Source organism: Cynocephalus volans, chromosome 3 (assembly GCF_027409185.1).
Source record: "Cynocephalus volans isolate mCynVol1 chromosome 3, mCynVol1.pri, whole genome shotgun sequence".
NCBI classification, from domain to species: Eukaryota; Metazoa; Chordata; class Mammalia; order Dermoptera; family Cynocephalidae; genus Cynocephalus; species Cynocephalus volans.
The window spans coordinates 149,205,507-149,225,368 of record NC_084462.1 but is presented as its reverse complement, the minus strand read 5'-3'; the positions used below and the strand labels follow the sequence as shown (position 1 = coordinate 149,225,368).

Genomic DNA, 19,862 nt, shown 5'->3' with positions numbered 1-19,862 from the left:
CAGTATGTTACATCCAGAGGCACTGGACATCCATCCGCCCCTGATGGCGATGTTAAGTTTGATCACTCCATCAAGGTGTTGCCCAGTTTCTTCACTGCACGTTTACTATTTTCTTCTTGCTACTAATAAGCAATCCGTGGGAGACGCTTTAAGATCCTGTATATCTACAGCTAAACCACCTTGAACATGCCTGATTTCCTCTGACTCGGAAGCTAAGCAGGGTTGGGCCTGGTTAGTACTTGGATGGGAGACCTCCTGGGAATACTGGGTGCTGTAGGCTTAAAAAAAAAAAAAAAAAAAAAAAAAGACTGTGAGTTCCGCAAGCAGAAAAGAAAACAACAACAGAAAAGACTATATAAATATCCTATTCCTCATCTATATTTTACCCCTTGATTTATCAACCATCCACTTTGGGTTTGCAGCTGTTTCTGGATCCCAACCTTGGGAGTAGAGTTCAAAGCTTTCTAGGACTAGGTGGCCCATTTTGGGGAGACCTTGCCCATGTGGGAGGGCCTGCCTGTGTCACACCCAGCCCTATTTTTTTATTTTATTTTATTTTATTTTGTCGATATACAATGTGGTTGATTATTGTGGCCCATTACCAAAACCTCCCTCCCTCCTCCTTTTCCCCCTCCCTCCCACCAACCTCCTTTCTGTTCGTTTGTCGTATCAACTTCAAAGAATTGTAATTGTTGTGTCTTCTTCTGTCCCCCCCCCCGTTATTTGTGTGTTTATTTATTTATTTTTAGCTCCCACAAATAAGTGAGAACATGTGATATTTCTCTTTCTGTGCCTGACTTGTTTCACTTAATATACTTCTCTCTAGGTCCATCCATGTCATTGCAAATGGCAGTATTTCATTCTTTTTTATAGCAGAGTAGTATTCCATTACATAGATATACATTTTCTGTATCCACTCATCTGATGATGGACATTTGGGCCCCAGCCCTATTGAGTAACCACATCTGCACAATTGTTTTCCTCTTCCTGCTCCCACCAGAAACAGAAGCTCATTTGTCATTCACTCAACTGGCATATAAGAATCTTATTACAAAAGCTACTCAGCTTTATTTGGGCACAGTGGGTATAAAAAGTATCCTAGTGCCTGCTGTTTTTAAGTGGCCTATGATGGAGTCGGACAGACAAGACTTGGACTCATTGAAAGGTAAAAGACATAAAGTTGTCAGTACTGTGACTCCATGGGATGGCTCAACCAGAACTGTCCCATGACCCTAGAGAAGTAGGTGCCCCTGAAGGGTTTAGAGGAGGAGGGATCTTGGTGGTTAAGTAGGTTGCAGTGAACTTTCATTAAGGGGGGTAATCTTTGAGTAGCCATTGAAGGACAGGCAAGTGTGTGTAAACAGAGGAGAGATAAGGACATTCCAGGTGGGGGGAATCCTGTGAGCAGATGCCCGGAGGCAGGGGCGTATCTGGTGTAATTGGGGGAAAGCAAATTATGGACCAGGCTGGATAGGGTCAAGGGTTGATGCAGGGGACAGGATCCACCCCCTTTTGCTTTCAAAGTTGTTCTTTCAACAAAATCTTATCAAGCACCTACCTCGTACCAGGCATTTTAAAAAATAACTTTTCCAATTCTGGAAGTAGGGCTGGTCAGTTAGCTCAGTTGGTTAGAGTGAGGTGTTGATAACACCAAGGTCAAGGGTTCAGATCCCCTTACTGGCCAGACACACACACACACACACACACATACACACACACACACACACATACACACACACACACACACACACACACAATCTGAAAGTAATGCATGTTTAGTATTGGAAATTTAGAAAAACAGAAATATTTTAGCATTTATAATAAAGTCACTCTATTCTTTCATCCAGAGATCACCAGTTAACCATGATGTATGTCCTTCATTTCTAAGATATGTAACTTTTTTTTTTTGGTAAAAGCCTTGCTTTGTTTCATGGATTCAGTAACCCATCATCTCTCAGAGGATATTAATAATACTTTCTAAAACATTTTATTCTTTTGGTTGTATTAATTTTGTTTTCTAGCTAGAACTTCTGTTTTTAAATTCGGTGCTTCTTCTGTGGCATTGGTTTTGTCAAATGTTGGGTGAGCCTTGGTTATGGACTCCTCTCGTTGTATCTCTAGGTTTTCTGATCACCTCTCTGTGCACCAGAACCAGCCACCACTGTTTGTGGACAGGAGGGCAGAATGTGCCTGCTGGGCACTGGCGGGAGCCGGTATAGGTGTCCCCATGCCTCTCTACCCCAGTGTCCAGGCCACAAGCATGGTGGAGAGTTGGGGTGCCAGCTGGCTACAAATCCAATAACCACCGACCCAGGAAACTTCCTGTGCTCTAGCATCTGCTGGCTCCAAACTTGGCACCCCCCACCCCACCCCCGAGCTGTGCCTCTGACGGAGCACAGAATCCACAGCCACACCACTTGAGCTCAGATCCTAGCCCTGGCACTCACTAGCACGGTGACCTTGGGAAAGCTATGTAACCTCTTTGGGTCTTTATAAATTCTCTTCTTCACCTTCCTCAGGCTGGTTTGAGGCTGTCCTAATGAATGGAAAGGGTTCTGTTTCCTTTGTCAAATAATGTTAATTATTTTCAGCAGTCTAATTATGTGGCTAATGAGAGATTGACTGAGATAACATTCCCTTTAATTACTCTTGCCTAACTGCTGTTTGGAGCCATATTTTGAGCATGTTGCAAGGCTTGGTGCTTTCTCAATAGCTGGAGCTGTCCAGTGAGAGGCTGAATGAGGAGCCGGGGTTGCTGGGCATAAGGCTCAGGGTGGAAGCCTATGGTGTGGCTGGGGTCAGTGCTCCCTGAGTATATGCTGGCCTTTCCTGTGGGCCATTACCTAAAGAAGAGGACAGTCCAGATTGGGTCCAGGTGGGGAGCAAATAGTGACCATCATGGCTCCCCCAGAACAACTCTCCTTCCTCAGTCTTTCCCTCAATGCAGCTGCCCCACAGACATCTTTTGGCTGGGCCCCTGTGCTCTTGGAGGTCCTGCACCCTGCCTTCTCCCCCATTCAAAACATGGAGAGTGAGCCTCACTTCATGTCATAAAGCCTCACTGTATGACAGGGGGATGCAAAGATAAGGGATTCATGATCCAGATTGTTTGCTTTCTAAAACAAAATTTGGATCATGCTCCTCCCCTCTTTGCCCAGGAGAAGTGCCACATATGTGTTCTGACCCCCACCACCTCCTAGGTCTCTCTTATGTGCCATGGCCTTCCTATGCTTCTGACGTAAGGGTTTTCAAGAACTGGGCCTCAGTGGGCAGACGCTTGGAAGGCAGCTCTCCCAAGGCCCTAAGGCAGCTCATGTGAGATTGTTTTGCATGAGGACCTATTGTCAACTGTAGATGGCCCATTGCCATAAGTAAAGCAAGTTCCTCTGGTTCCTATCCACACATCCCCATCCCTCATGAGTGGTGTAAGGGGAAAAAAAGTGCTGGTAGAGACCTTGGCCCTCCCGTTTTCTAGCCGTGGCCTTAAGCAAGTTCATTAATGTCTTTGAGCTTTGCTTGCCTCCTGAGTCAATCAGGGTTAGTGCCTGCCTCACGGACTTGTGGAAGGGACTGATGGTGTGATAGCCTGTGTGGAAGCTGCCTGGTGCACAGAAGGTCAACAGTAAGTGCTGTGGAGGTCTTTAGGTTTTTTTGTTTTGGGGATTTTTTTGCAACTGGCTGGTAAGAGGATCCAAACCCTTGACCTTGGTGTTACCAGCACCACGCTCTCCCAAGTGAGCTAAATGGCCAGCCCAGCCAGCCCAGTGTGGAGTTTTTAAACACTCCAAGAAGCGCCCCTGAGTCTGAATTATAGCCGGAGACCCACGTGCTGGCCTCATTCACCAATGGCCAGGGCCCTCTCCTGGCCTCTGGTATGTTAAGTCACTCTTCAGACGGTAGATAGTGACTTTCATGGAACAAGGGTTTACCCTTCCCTCCATCTCTCAATGGCAGCTTTATTTAACTAAGACTGAGCCTGAGGGGAAGAGGCAGGGGTGTATGTTCAGAAGGAAAGGATTTCCAAGAGCAAGGGAATGGAGCTCAACCTGAGGTCTGTGTTTGGCGACCTTCTGATCACCCTTGGGAAGACCTAGAGTAGTAGTGCTGTCCAACAGAACATTCTGCGGTGATGGAAATGCTCTATATCTGCACTGTCCAGTATGGTAGACGCCAGCCACATGCAGCTACTGAGCTCTTGCTTTTTTTTTTTGGCTTTTTGTGACCAGTAAGGGGATTGGAACCTGCGGCGGAAGCGCTGCTACGCTCCCAGTGCTGCACTCTCCCGAGTGAGCCACAGGGTTGGCCCGCACTGAGCTCTTGAAATGTGGCCAGTGTGACTGAAAAACTAAGGTTTTTATTTTATTCACCTTTAATGAAAATTTAAGCCACATGTAGCTAATGCCTATCAAATTGGATAGCGCAGTTCTGGAGTTTGTAGAAAAAGTCATCTATTTGTGCACTACCTACTCTCGGCTGTGTTTTGTCTCTGGTCTTCTTGAGTCTTCTTTGCAGAAGATAGCCAAGATGTGCTAAGTTGCTGGCAAGGGTCAGGTGAGTCATCCTGTCTACCAGTCAAGGGGAAATGACAAAATCTGAGCAGTGACCAAAAGGGAGGTTTGGAACACCTAAATCTATAGCCATCCTGCTGAGATTGACCCACCTTGGTAGGAGTCTGGCCTGACCTAGTCTTAGTTCTTCCCCTCTCTGTCTGCAAGGGGCAGAGTCACTGGTTGTTATAGTGGTAGTGGTGGTCAGGTGGTGTTCAGATATGTGATCTGTCTGAAGGTGGACCAAGGGCAGATTGTCCTTCTAACTGAAATGGTATCTCGGGGCCAAACAATGAAATAGGGCATTCCATGCTATAAAGCAAAGAACAGGGTAACTTACAGAGTAAGGGGTTGGACAGACAACAACCCAAAAGCATATGCCAAGCTTCTCTCAGTGCTATCTCAAGGCTGAGCTCAGGTTTATATAGGCTGTTTGTAAACAAGCTTAATGTTACTAGCTCCAAATGTTGATGCAGGTGGCCAGGCCAGATTGTTGTCACAGCGGTACTTAATCTTTCCTTCTTTACAGTCTGCAGGTTGGGCCTGTGTATTGTTCTAACTACCTTTCCCCTAATAACTGTATAACTTTATGGGCAAAGCTCTCACTAAGACAAAACAAGTGATAAGAGCCCAAGATGGAGTCAGTTATGCTCACAGGCCCACGAGATCCTTGTGCCAATTAGGTATGTTCCGGGTGGGGGAAAATCACCTGTGTTAGTCAGGATTTTCTTGATTGCATTTGACAGAAAACCCAATAAATTAGTTTGAGTAGAAAGGAATATTCACTTTCTCAGTAAACTGAAACACCCAAGTTAGATATAATATTCTGGGGCCTGGTCAAGTTACTTAAATTCTTTTGATCACAGGCAGATGGGAATTCCAGGCCAGGATTTCAGTCAAAGGATTTCACTTTGCCTTCATTCGTTAATCAGCACATTGCCAAACAATAGCTGACTAGGACCCACAGTTTCCAGCTCCTGCCTGCAAGGGGCATCTTCAGCTGGTTTATGTTCACTTGGCAATTGGGGGCTTTGCCCTGGCTGAGCTGGCACTCTAGGGACCACTGAGTGACTCTTCCAATAAGGGACAGAGGTTCTTGGATTCTTTTAGCCCCTGAGACAAAAATTTGGGACCTGTGGTGATATCAAATTATAGCATTGATTTATTTGGGGTGCAAAGGGGCAAATCTCTATTTTAGTTGTAGAGACACACATCAAAGGAACCAGCAAACAGGATTCTAAAACAAAAGATATGGTGTGAGTTCCTTCCTTATTGCAGAAGGTTGCAACTTTTTGGAAGTAGATTGGTAGTGCTTGATTAAGAATAGCAGCCAATGACCCCAGTTTGTTAAAAACCTTCACTTCCAATTAAAGGGAAAACTCATTACTTGGCAGTGTCAGGGGCTCTAAGACCCCATTTAGGAGGTTTCTCAAGGGTCGTCCCTAACAGCTGGATCCAGGGTTCAGACAGATGCCATTGGGACCTGGTCTCTCTTTCAGATTGCTTCCATTCTCACCCTATCAGCTTCAGACTTACATCCTTACAGCTCCAAGTCCAGTGAAAGAGTGTGCCTTTTTCTGGTCATTCCAGCAGGAGTCCCAGGATTGGCTTGGATTGGAGTATGTGTCCATCCCTGAACCAGTCACTGAGCCAGGGGAGTGTGATGCCGTGATTGGCCAACTGAGGTCCGATGCTCGCCCTGACAGGCAGGGTGTTAAAGGCAGGAGAACCACACTGACTCCAGCTGACTCCAGCTCATCTGGCCTTGCTGTTTCTCAAATTTGTTTAGCTTTCTCCTGCCTCAGGGTCTTTTCACTTACTGTCCCCTCTGCCTGGCATGGTTTCCCCAAAGCTCTGTTCATGGCTTCTTCTTATCTTTCTGATCTGTGCCCAAACGCTACCTCCTTAAAATTGAAGACTTACTCTCCAGCCCCCGGTTTCTTTCTGTCCCCTACCAGGCCTTTCCCCTTCTTCATGGCGTGCTGTCAGAAATTAGGGTAAGGGTTGGCTTGCTCACTCATAGTCTCCCACCAGTCGGTGAGCTCCAGGGGGCAGGAGCATTGTCTTGTTCACACACAGTACCATGCCTGACCTTCAGCAGTTACTCAATAAGTACTTGTTGCCTGCTGGAATACAACGCTTTGAATAAACAAACCTGCTACTGCAGGACTTCCTGGACTAGGTTTCTTGGTTGCTTAGAAATCTCTGGGGTGATTTGGCTATAGAAGGCTGTTAAAAGTGGCACCCCGGTGTCACACTGCTGGTGTGATCCAGGCTTGTCTTCTGAAAGATCTTCTGGGCTTCTTTCTGCCCCCACTGGTGAGGCAACAAAGAGGCAGGGTCCTCGTTGTTCCTGAAGGCGTGGTGTGGTGGGGTAACCTGTGGGTCAACCTAAGGACATGGACAGTAATGGAAGGAACCAGATAAAGTCCTGGTCACTTTGCCAGTCAGGCTGTGAGGACACTGCCTCTTCTTTTCTGGCTGGCAGGAGGAGGCTTGCTAGTCTCATGTGACAGCATTCTAGGGCCCCTCGGCTGCTGTCTGATGGGATCTGCATAGGGGATTATTGATGAAGGGGAGGTGAGGCAGCTCTTTACAGTAACACATGCCTCGCTCTGGGACAGCGGCCAGGCAGCTAATTAGAGAGCCCAGCAGCTGTCCAGCCTTTCAGGCAGCGAGCAGCAGCTACCCAGTGCCAGGGGGTGGGAGGGAAGGAAAAGAAAGGGGAATGGGCCATAGACCACCCTCCAGGGTATGGGAGTTGGGCAATCAGGGTTTGCTCAGAGGGGGATGCTGGGAGGGGCGTGTAAGGTAGAGTGGGCCAGATGGGGAGGAGGAAAAGAGGAGGGGAGGGTGACAGGACAAGGTGGCCTCCAAGTGAGGCAGGGTGGCAAGATGTGGGACAGGCAGGGTAATCAGATTCCAAGCCCAGAGTGAGGGGGCACAGAGTGGAATGAGCCAGAGTGAGGGGGCCCGTGGAGGGGGGTGCTCCATCTCTACCCACCTTCCCCTTGCCAGCCAGGCCCCAGGGCCTGGGACTCCTCCTTGCTTCCCTGGTTGGGCTGGCTAGGCACAGCCTTTCTCCTGGGGGGATTTGGAATACCAATTGCACTTGTAGCTGAGCTGGTCACTCCTTTTTTTGGGAGTTTCCAAATCCACAGTGTTCAGGGCTGGTCTTAGTACAGGATAAGTTCTGGGTCACGTGGGAGGAACTGGGGGGCTTTGAGTAACCAGAGGGCTCCCCAGTGGGTTTCTGGGGCATCTTCTCTTTACTTTGTGGGCACCTGGGTGGGAGAGTGTGGTACAATAAGAAATATGTCTAGTCTTTGTCCCTAGTTCTTATCACAGAGCTCCTAAAACCCTCGGCATTTCCTCCTTGCTGGGAGTGTCTTTTGTTATTCATGATGAGGCCCTTTGGTCACACCGGAGTTTATGCTAATGAGGCAACTCAGGGTGGGGCCCCTGGATAGCCTCAGGAAGGGACCAGTCCCCAGAAAGATCCAGTGATTAGAGATCTTTCAGTCCCTCCCACCAACCTCCAGGAAAGGTGTAGGGGGCTATAGCTCAAGTTCTATAAAAACTCTTGGTTGGGCAAAAACCAAAAATAAAACAAAACAACTCTTGAACAGCCATATTTGTTGAGCTTCTGAGTTGCTGAACACGTGGATGTGCTGGGGCACCCCCGTACCCCATACCTTACCCTGTCCATCTCTTCCCCAAGCTGTTCATCTGCATCCTTCATAATAAACTGGTAAACTAAGTCTTTCTCTGAGTTCTGGGAGCCATCCTGGCAAATTAATCAAGCCCAAGGAGCAGGTCATGGGAACCCTGGTTTGTTACCAGTGGGTCAGAGGTATAGGTGATATCAGTCAAAGTGAAATGAGCACCTGTTTGAGAATCAAACAAAGGTTTATTTGAGAGCTCATTTGGGCTGCAGCCTGGGAGACATAGATCCAAGAACTCTTGAACACGTGCTCCAGAGAACAAAGGACAGTCAGGGTATTTACAAGAAAATGCCTGGGAAAAGGAGGGTGTAGATACAAAGGCTGTGATTGGTGTTAACATGTGTCAAACAGCCTTGACTGCAAGGGATTGGCCGTAACAGTTCTCTGAGGTGGGTGTTAGTCCGAAGTGGTGAAAAGTAACAAACAGTGGCAGTTGTTCCTCCGGGAGGTTGTGACCCTTGTGAGTGCAAGATTCCAGAATGTTCTCAGTTAAGACATGCCTGAAACTCAAACTGATATGGCCTCCTAGCTCCATTTTAGGTGCTTTGACCAGACCAATGTCATTCTCCCTAGTCAGTGACAACCTACCTGTGACTGGCATCTGAACTGGGGCAGTCTTGTGAGACTGAGCCCTCAAAATGTGGGCTCTGACACTTTCTTGGGGTAGAAAGTGACAAAGTTGAAATGAACTGTAGGTTCATTGGTTCAGTTGGTGTCTGCTGGAGAATTGCCTGGTGGGGGGGGGACCCCCACACATCTGGTCACAGAAGTGTCCTGTGTTGATTATGAGAGTAGAAGGAAAAACAGTTTTGTTTTTTGTTGTTGTTGTTGTTGTTTTTCCTTTAACAGGCAGCTATGGGAGGAAGAGGAGGTGGGAAAGCAAAAGGGACAGTGTTTGCTTGCAGGCTCCCTGGCTCCTGCCCTAGGTTCCAGGCCATGGAGATAGTGGGGGGAGGGGGAGGAGGATTTGGTCTTTACGCTGTGGTCAGAGAAGCAGAGACTCAATCCTGCAAGCCGAGCTTACCCTAAATAGTGATAGGGGAGGAGAAAAAAAGATGCAAAGGGAATTTCCTGCCAGCAGCTGCTGGTTAAACCTCTTTGGGCAATGAATCCTACGTGCGTGAAAACTGGATGTGCCTCTTGAGAGTGCCAGCGCGTTGTAGAAGTAACAGCACAGGCATTGTTGTTCTCTGACCTGAACCCGCACTTGGCCCGGTGCCCATGTGGGCGCCTGGGACACTCTGTTCCTGACCCTGCCCTCCTGGTGTGATATTGAACATGTCTGCTGTATTGTCCAGACCCAAGCCACCCACTCTGTCTCTCCTCACCTCCCAGCCCATGCAATGGCTCTTGGAGATGAGAGAAAGGAGAGAGAGCATCCTCCTTGCTCCTCTCATCTGCAAAAACAGCCTGGACTGTTGTAAACCAATGTTTATGGCGCTTTGTGGGAGAGAGCCAGAGAGGAATGCCTGACATTACTATGTTTGCTTAATAACACTGGATGACTCGATCACCCAAGAATTTAGCTGGACCCTTCTCCACCTTGCTTGTTCATACATCCAGCAGAAGTTCTATGCTCTTAAGGAATTCATTCAATTCGTGTGGTGGGGGAAACAGACACATAAGATATAATTTTTTTAATTTATTTTTTTTTGCGACAGTCCCGATAGGCCAGTATGGAGATACAAACAAGAAATTTTGAGATGGGACAACATGTTTTAATAGAAGTATGGTCAAAGTCCCACATGAACATGAGACATCAGTGATGGAATGACCTGGAGCTGTGAGACGGTGTCACATAGGAGTGAGGCAGGGGCAGGGTCTGGAAGGAGGAGTGGGCTGCAGAGACAGGTGGGGAGCGATGACAGGGCTCGAAACCGTGAGGTGGTCTCTGCACCTTCTGGCTCCCAGGAGCTCCTCAGGCATGTTGATGGAGAAGCTGGATGGACAATCTCAGCTGTATGTTTGCAAAATAAGTGGTTTACAGAATGGAGTAAGTAGATTACGCTGAATGGAAGACGGGTGTGTGCGGACGTGGGCCTTAAGGATGAGATTTAGGTGGGAAGCAGTGGAAGACACACAGTGTGGGGAGAGGAGTGACTGGAGCCTGAGGACCGAGATTTGAATCAAACGTGGATTTGGCCAAACCTCTAATGTTCTGAGCCTCAGTGTTTTCATCTTAAATGGAGGTGATCATTTCTGCCCTCCCTGCACCACAGGAGTCAGAGGAATCATGAGAGACAATATACTTGAAAAAGCACAAGTTCTACCCACACGTTAGTTACTAAAAGAGCCCTTCACGCATTCATATGCTTCAAAAACTTCTGGTTCAGGTCATGTGGTTAACAAAGGAGCCTCATGTCTTCTGTACTCTGGGACCTGCTCTTGGGGTCAGGGAACGTTGGAGGGGGCGGGGGACAGCTTGTGCACTTGGAAGAGGAGATGGGACCCCTGCTACACCATCATCTCGTCCACCCCCTGCCAGATCTCTGGGGGAAAAGCCTGCAGACCAGGAAGCAGGAGGTGTCCAGTGAGAGGCTGGCCCTGGGAGGGACCTGTTGTGACCACTGCGGCTTCATCTGCCAGGCAGCACCTCAGCCAGCAGCAGGTTTCCGGGGCTGACTGCAGCAATAAGCAGCCTGTGCTGGCAGGATGTGGTCTTTAGTTCCTGTTTCTGTTTTGGTTTGGACTTGTGCTGTTGATATGGCCTGCTTAGGACCCAGGGAGGGGGATGTGCCCATGGGTGGGATTGAACTCCCCAGGCTCAGGGTCCTGGTGATGCTGGTGGTGGGGGGTATCAGGCATGCCCCATTAAAGCCCTTTCTCAAGGGGATAGGTATGTACCGGGATAACCACTGCCCACCATCAGGCAGGCTGGGAGAAGGGAGGAGGATGGACAGGTGGGGGATGGCTGGAGGTTCCTGTGTGTAGAGGAGCTGGAGAGGGACAGAGGCAAGGCCCACTGCACTCACCCCTGCCCTTCGCTTCTCAGTGCAGAGGCCCCAAGGTGGTACCCAGGGTGGCACACAGTGAGTTTTAGGTCCCCCACCCCTGCCCTTCTGCTTCTCCTCGGCTCCCTGCTGCCTCACCAGGTGCCAGCTTAGGGAGCAAAGGCCTGAGTTGCTTCCGCTCGGAGAACCTGGGAGTTGGGGGGAGGAGGGTGGGCGTGCATGTCAGCACAGGCTGGCACCTCTATGGTCTGCCCTGCTTGGCATCCATGGGGGGAAGGTGCCATCCCACACCTCAGCCATATACTGTTCTCAGCTCTGAGCAGCTGGTCTGTCTTTCCTTAAGGCCACACTGGGCCTGAGTTCCATCCATGGGCGCCTGCAGACAGTGCTGTATCTAGGGCGTTTTCAGGGAAGCTTCAGCACCTTTGTGTTAAAACGAAAAATGTTGGAATTTCCATCAAATGGTCAAGTCTTAGGGATACCATTAAAATATGTATGTGGCAAAGTAAGATTTATATCAGCTTGTAGCGAGTTGTCGACGTTAATAGGAAGGGCCTCAATGATAATCATGGTAAAATAATAAGATGAGAGAAATATCAGTGTGGTGGAATTGCAGGCAGAGGGTTTTAGTACATATTTTGTTGTTTGCTAGTTTTTCTGCAGTTGTACTTGACTCCCAGGATGCTAAGACAAACGTCCTGCATGTCTGCCTCCCATCGTGTACTTGACTGACCTTGAGAACAAATGTACCCACTGTAGGGTGAAGGTGAGAGTGTAATCTGAAGCTAAATGAGAATGGAGCTGGATTCTAAAATTATATGCCCACTCAGATTTACAAGTGTGCACACATTCACTTGCAGTGTGAGAAGCTCTAAGTCCTTACCCCACACGTGGATTGTCCAGAAGCCACACCAGCCTTTCATGGCTGGATTAGCCAGATCTGGGCAAACAGACGGCCGAGAGGAGGTGGCAGGTTGCAGGAGAGGTGCCCTGGTGGCTTGGGCAGGATGAGTTTCTGGTGCCGAGCCCAGAGCGCAAGCCCTTGCAGTGTTAGCCTTGACCTGCCTGTCTGGCTGGCCTGGTGGATCGGAGCTGGGAACGGTGTAAGCTAATGAAATCCTCCTCTTTATTCCCAGGCACACATGGAAGCCGCCCACCTGCCGGCCAAGGATCAGCTGAGCCCTGGGGCTGATGCTTGTCCACTCTGCTGAGAATGGCACCAAGGCCCAGTCTGGCACCAGGACAAAGGTTAACCCAGGCCACTCCTGGACAGTGATCCTGATGTCTGTTTTGAGCTGTGCTGCCCAAGGTGTGAGAAGTAAGTATGTTACAGGCACCCAGGGGATCACTGGCCCTGCCTGCCTACCCTACACCTCATCAGCCTGGGCACAGGTCTGGAGGTTCTAGTTCTGAGCCTGCTTCCCATCCAAGTGCCTATCCCAGGGCTACAGTTCTGAAGTGGGAGGGGAGTGTTGAGCGGTTTCAGTGTAAGATCCGTGCACCATGCACAAATCCCACAGACTGGGACGGCTCACTTCACGAAGACCATGAGACTGAGACCGATGCATTAAGCAAGAGAGACTTTATTCCAGCATGCTGGGGTCACTTTGTCTCCTGGACAGAAGCGACCCTGAACTTACAATACAAACAGCTTTTATACAGTTTTTTTTGAACAGATCTTTGTGACAGGATGAGTTGTTGGTTATCTGTGGCGCCTTTAGATTTATGGGTAGACTTTAGCAGGCTGGTACCCTGATAGATTTGTGGTGCCTTTAGATTTACAGGTGAGCTTTAGCAGGCTGGTACCCCGATAAGGAACAGCACATTTCTCAATCCTTTATCTTCCCCGGGGTCTGGCCAGGTGACCTTTAGATAAGGAACTAGTCAGTTCCTGGAACTGGCTGGGGGCCATTCCCTTCCTTGGAATGTTTAGTGTGCTCGGGCCTGACCTTTGTATGGCCCCTTAGAAGCTGCTTTACTTAAGCATTTGTTACAAAACTGCATACATTAAAGTTATATTTTTCAACAATTCTACTACAATTTTCTACGTCCCCTACACCAGCATCTGGAGATGGTGTCTTCCCCGGTTCTCTTTCTTATCAGTAGGCTTGTGGGTACTTCAGGCATTGGGCTTCACAGCCGTATAGTGGGTACTGTACCTCACCTGGGATCCTCACTCTGCCCAGATGTCGTGAGTGATTCATGTGGTGCAGGCCCAGAAGGCCTTGGGTAGAGCAGCCAGGGCCCTGGGAAGTGAAGGAATTTGTGGGGCATTAGCTGCCATAGTGACCAGGGGTCAGCAGGGGCAAGTCCTCTTGCTTTCACCATGTTTCAGCAGCATCTTCTCTTCAGTCAAGATGAGCTCCATGTAGGGTGGAGGCCCCCGACTGTCCTCACATGGCCTTTCTTTCCAGCCTCAGTCTCTGGCTTTTCCTTGATGATGCTTTAAAATAGGACAATTGGCAGCTTTCCCATGCCCCAGAGGCCTGTCTGGCCTGAAGGGCTATACAGAGCAGAAGATCAAACATGGGATCAGAGACCAGCAGGAAGGGAACGGCTTCTCCTGACACTGCTCTGGGCACATGGCCCCTCTAGGCAGCCTGCACAGTGGCCACTGCTCTTAGCTGGTATTTCCATGGCAGAGCTGGGCCATCTGAGATTCCCAGAAGAACTGGGCTGGCTGGCTGTCAGGGAGGTTCAGAGTAACATGTATCCTGGTGAGGGGTCTTTGAATGGTGCATGCTTTGAGCCCCTAAGGGTCACTGCTGCCCTGGTTCTGTGAGGGTCAGCTTTGACCCAGGAGAACCTTTGTGTGGATCCTGCAAGAACTTGGCCTGAGGAAAAGGCTGAGCCTTCAATAGCTCTGACACTCAGTTCTGAACTTCACTGATAATTCACCTAGAAGCTCACGTCTTTCTCCTTGCTTCCTATTGTCTCTCCACATACCATCCCAGCCTTCTAGAAGCAGAAACTCAGAAAATGGTAGTGCTCTCAGAGGAGCCTGTAGTCAGCCTTGGGGGCAGTGCAGTGTGCTGATTAAGAGTGAAGACTCTGGAGCCAGACTTGCGGGGTTTGAATCCCAGCCCTGCCCTTGATAGCTGTAAGAACGTGAGCTAATTATTTAGCCTCTTTCTGCCTCACTTTCCCCATCTGTAAAATGGGCTTGAGGATTATCCAAGTTAATAAATACACGTGAAGTGCTGAGAAGAGCGCCTGGTTATTATTGTGACTTGGGAGGTGGAGAGAGGACCCCAATCAAGGTCTGCAGCGTCCCTGATCCCAGGGGACTTTCCAAGAAGGGTGGAGTTCTGTGGTATCTGTGCCAGCTGGTGGCCACAGGTACTTCCCTCACTTGCTTCCCTTCTGGCCCTGAAGCAAGCCCATGTTTTCCTCCCCGACCTTGACCTCAGGGGAAGCTCAGGGAGGTTGCAGACCTTGCATCTTTCCCCAGATGTACAGCAACTGCCCTCCCCTCACTGACTCCGCTCACCTCCAGCACAGAGCCTATTTGGGGACTGGATCAGGGTCACCGAAGCTGTCCCCCACTGCCTTGCCCTCAGGGTCTCCTAGAAGGGCTGTGCATCTCTCCAGAGCATGGAACTGTAGTGATTTGGGTGCCTGGGGATGGGGAGTGGATGGGGTGAAAGAGGAAGGGCTGCCTAGCCTGGCTGCATGGGAGGGGATTCCCGATTTTCTAGCAAGATGCTTCTCTGGACAAAAATTCCCAGAGTTGTGGTATTGTGGCGCCTTAGCTTCCTGGAACAAGATGGGAGTTTTTGGCAAAACCAAGGGCAACTAGTGCATCTGGTTCTGCCTCCAGCCTGTCTTAGACTTTTATGTCCGTCTCTTTACCCCTCTCAACTGCTCGCTCCGCCTCTGGCACCCTATGCTCAGCAGGCTCTGAGAGCATCAGGTGAGATATCCTAGGGGACCATCCCCCTTCCCCATCCCCCGTTCTCTTGGAGAGGCACTTCCCCACCCTGAAAGGTCACCCCGAGCTCTGGCCCTCCGCTGGGACACTGTGTTCCCGGTTCCTTTCATCAGCAAGTACATATGAGGGCTCTTGTATTTGAGTGTTGTTCCCCAAAACCCTGCTTATGAAACCATCCACTACCTTCCAAATTTCTTTCTCATGCTTTCAGTCTTGCCCACACTCTCCCCTCTTTATTCCACCCTGAATTTCCTTTCCTGGGCTGTCCCACCTTCATGTCACAGTCCTCAGGATAGTTGTGTTTGTCACCAGGAGAGAGAAGCCAACATTCGCCAAGCTGCTGGTTCCTCCTGCCGCAGGCTTTCCCAGGACGCTGATCCCAGAGCTGAGCCAGGAGGTATTGGAAGGGGCCCAGCGGTAAAGGGGTCAGGTGGGGAAAGGCCAGGGCAGGGAATAGGGAACTGTCGGGCTCAGCAGAGGGTGGGTGAGTCTGGCCTAATTCAAAGCTTAAGTGCAGCCCCTGTGATTATTAGAAATGGGTTTGGGGCGTGGAGTTCTGAAAATGCACCCAAGCGTGCGCACCCACTCTGATCCCAGCATCTCCCACCACACCATGAGCTGCCAGCCCAGCGAAGGCCACCACTGTCTTGGATTCCTTTGTGTCCATCCCCAGCTTCTGCTCCCAGCCAGGTCCCCAGTGTCCCCTGATCATCCTGAGTGGACCAGCTGTGTTCCCCTGTCCCAGCCCCTTAGACCAGGTCTGACCTTGGTGCTTCTCCACCTGCCCAAGTGCTTCCCACTGCCTCAGAACAGAATCCAGGCCTCGGTCTCTCTGTGCTTCACTACCCACCCCCCACCTCTTGTACTCTTTCATGCTGGGTTCCTCTCTTCCTTTGACGGCTACTCTCTCATCTCGTTTTGCTCCTAGGGTTTTGGGGTCCAGCTCTTCCAAGTTGCCTGCCGGGGTGAGGGGGGGAGATCAGAGGCTCCGATATGTTACTGGCTGAGAAGCCATTCTTGGCTGTCCCAGAAAGGTGACATCAGAGACAAGGAGTCCAGGGTTTAAAGTCAGCATCAAGGTTGGGGGCTGGCCTGAGTGACAAGACCCTGTGCCTGCAGCTCAGGTGGACAGACTTGAGTTCCAGGGGCCTCAGTCAGGGCAGGAGGTCGGGTGGTCTCTGATCACTGTGCCTGTGCCTCTGGGACGTCTGCCTCTCCTGGCTTCTCAGTGTTTCCCAGGAGCTTGGGTCTGTTCTCTCACCAGGGGCGCAGGGGGTTAGCATACTGGGGAGTGTTTTAGGATAAAATGAGGTTGTGAGAGGCTGTGCCAGGAAGGCTCACCCTTTCATTCTACCCTCTTTTCAAGCCTGACCCTCAGAGACCCTTCCTCTTTAATTAATCCCTCAGCAGCCACAGGGAAGCTGGAAGCTACAGTCACCCTCCTAGGCTGGCTGTGGGAGTTTTGTTCTCCTGAGGGCTGTATGTGGGATTATTGTCTTGACAGGGTTTATTGGCTCACTGGCTTGTGCTCTGGGTGGGGTGAAGACCTAGCCTCCTTGGCAGGGACGGCTGTCTGATGGCTGGCGGGGGAGAGGCAGGGTGACCCTGCCTCAGGTAGGAGGTGGCTCTCAAAGCAGGACGGGCTGTCCAGAAGCCTGGCTCTGTGCCAGACATGGCAGCTACCCTTTCTGGAGCGTTTGCTGTATTCTGAGTAGCATGTATCAATTAGCTCATTCATCCTCACAGTAACCTTCTGTGATAGTTACTCTTATTATCCCTACTTTACCTATAATGAAACTGAGGCATAGACGGAGCAGTCAGGTAACTTGCCTTAGGTCCCACAGGTGGAGAGTATCATCCAGGACTCCATCCCAGGCAGTTAGGATCTAGAATCCCTAAGCTTAATCACTACACCACAGTCAAAGCTATGAGTCATGGTTTGTGGTTGGGGATGGCTCAGGAGGGAAGACCTGCATTCATTTCACATGACTTCTGGTTGCCTAGGTTCCTTTGTTTGGCAAATTTATTGAGCATCTTCTATATACAAGGTACAAAGAGGAGTAAACATTCATTCAACAAGCGTTTTTAAGATAAAATTTTATTTATGTAAAAGAAATAAAAATCAGAAATCACCATCCATCCTTTACCAGCCAGCTGCCAAAAAAAAAAAAAAAAAAAAAGATATCACCATCCAGGGATGATTGTTGCTAAATTTTTTGTATATTTACATGTATATATACCTTTGCAAAATCAAAGTTGTGTTAACTATTCAGTTTTGAATCCTGCTTTTTTTCTCTTGAACTTGTATTAGACAAATGTTCATCAAGCAGCTGCTAGTGCTGGCTTTAGATGGATCATGCAAAGCAGGGTGCCACCTGTCTCTATGGAGAAGCGAGCTGGGTGCAGAGATGGGCAGACGGGGCCACAGATGGCTCTGGAATGGGGGTGTTTAGGAAAGTCTTCACAGGGGACAAGCTGGGTCTTGAAGGACGATTATGGATTCATGGGCCATGAGGGCATGGGGAGAGTAGGGGGCAAAGGTAGTGGGTGGGAAGGTGCCTCCCAGGTAGCAAAAACAGCAACATAGAGACCCGAAGGATAGGATCTGAGGCAGAGAACGTCGCAAAGGGCTTTGCCTGCTATCCCTAGAGGTTTGAGCTTTATTTACTCTGCAGGTGTTGAAGATCTACTAATCGATTTTAAGTGGGGAGAAACATCAGATTTGCATTTCAGAATCTTTCATTGTGTGATGAGTGGATTGGAAGAGAATGAGGCAGGGTGGGGAGACTTTTGGAGTCATGCAGGTGAGACATGCTGATGGCTTGAACCAGAGCAGCAAAAGAGAAGAGAGGAATGAAGAGGAGGAGGTGGATTCCAAAGATATTTAAGAGGTAGAAAGGGTGTGAGTTAGTGGCCAACTTGGTGGCTTTGCCATGTGACTTACCTGGCCAGGCGGAGGTTACTGGGCATGCCTTAACCAGAGTCTTGAAAAGCACTGTGCAGCTGGGCTTGCTCACTCTCATGCCTCTGCCCTTGCCATTAGAAGAATGTGCCCAGCCTAGTCCACTGGGCCCAGGAAGAGGATGAGAGACAGAGCAGAGCCACCACAGCCAAACTGCCCCAGCCAAGCATAAACAGAGCCCCAGGTGACACCATCTCACGATCAAGGCCAGCCAAGATCTGCCAACCCACAGACACGTGAGCTGTAAGTAGTAAGTGATAGTTGATTTAGGTCACTGAGTTTGGGGATGTTTTGTTATGTGGCAGTTGCTAACTGATTAAGAAAGTCTTTATTCTTGTGTTAAATACTTACTGTGCTGGGCACTATGCCAGGCACTGGGATAAGAGAACCAGATAGACAAGGTCCTTTACTCTCAGGAACTCACGTTAGATGTGGCAGAGGAAGCTAGAGTGATCCTGGGGCCTCTGTCTTCTACCTGGGTGCGTAGGGGTGCCATCAATCAGGATGGAATCATAGGAGGGAAACATGAGTTTGATTTAGAAAAGGAGTTTGAGGTGCCTGTGGGACAGTTAGGTGGAAGTGTCCAGGAAGGAGGAGGATGTATAGGTGCAGAACACAGGAAAAAATATCTGGCTGGGGACTGAAAGTTATCAACATAATATAACAGAAAATAATCTGTACTAGAGCGAGAGTGCTGTGGAAATTCAGAGGAGGACACAAGGAGTTGTGGCTGGGGGAATGAAAGAGATTTTGTTCTGAAGGTTATCTGTAGGCTGTGTTTGTACTTGTGGAGGTGAGAGGAGAAAGGCACACCAAACAGAATGAATAGGATCCACAAAGGCATGGAGGTTAGGCAGGGAGAGCCGGATGGTGAGAATAAGGCTGAGAAAATAGCCTGGGGCAAGATCACACAGAGTCTTGAGTGCCAGACCAAGGATGCTGTAATGCTTCAATAGGAAATGGGGAGCCATTGCATGTTTGAGCAGGGGAGTGCCATTAAGGCACACATGTCTAGGAGATGGGAAGTAGCATGCAGTGGGATGAGTTTTGAAGTAGGAATCAAGAGATGTTGGTTCTAGCCTCAGCTGTTCCATTTACTGGCCCTGGGATATGGGGCAAATGATGTCCCCATTCTGAACCCCAACTGTCTCACCTAAAAAATGGGAATAAAACTACCTTCCTTCTCATGAATCTTAGTTATCTAAGAGCCATAAATGTGAATGAAATTGCTGGGAAGACCACAGAGCAATGCACAAGGGTGGGTAGGTATTATGGCGACAAGGCCTGCTTTAACAGAAAGATGAGGCTGGGCTTCCCAGAGGTGGGCAAACTGCAGATGTTATCTTGTTAACCTCTGTCCCCTCTCCCACCTTGGAGACAGGATTGACAGATGTCAAGCCAGATGTCCACTGGCAGTTGGCAGAGCTGGGATTCATGTTCCCAGGCCCTGTCTTGATGCAACCCTGAACTATCCCGTGCCACCCTCTGTGTAAGCAAGACGTGTCACTTAGAGAGTGCCCACTCAGAAGAGGCCTGCTCCGAGGCTGCAAAACAGAGGACTGTGAGACAGTCACTGCTCTCAACAAATTCACAGGCTATCTGGATCGTAAGGGCATGTACCTCCAAAAATAAATACGGTGCATTTGATAACGGGCAGATGAGTGGTCCAGACAGTCGCTGGTAGGGGCCAAGGCAAAGAATAGAGGCCTGTGGGCCAGGTCAGTCTTCAGGGAAGCAGGATGGGAG

At 49.4% G+C, this 19,862-nt stretch overlaps 1 protein-coding gene and 1 pseudogene across 3 annotated transcripts in view; both read left to right on the top strand.

Moving 5' to 3' along the window:
• Positions 1 to 19,862, top strand: part of TMEM229B (transmembrane protein 229B) — a 37,586-nt gene that overhangs the window by 15,736 nt on the left and 1,988 nt on the right. For 2 of the 3 annotated variants that reach the window (XM_063092254.1, XM_063092255.1), the window contains exon 1: positions 12,442 to 12,541. Coding sequence is in view for 1 of the 3 variants with exons in the window: in XM_063092253.1 (XP_062948323.1) it covers positions 12,415 to 12,534 (120 nt within the window). In the remaining 2 variants the exon portion in view is untranslated. Of the gene's footprint in view, positions 1 to 12,359; positions 12,542 to 19,862 lie in introns of those variants that run through there. The other variant, XM_063092253.1, reaches the window with a different exon arrangement.
• Positions 163 to 280, top strand: LOC134374115 (5S ribosomal RNA; annotated as a pseudogene).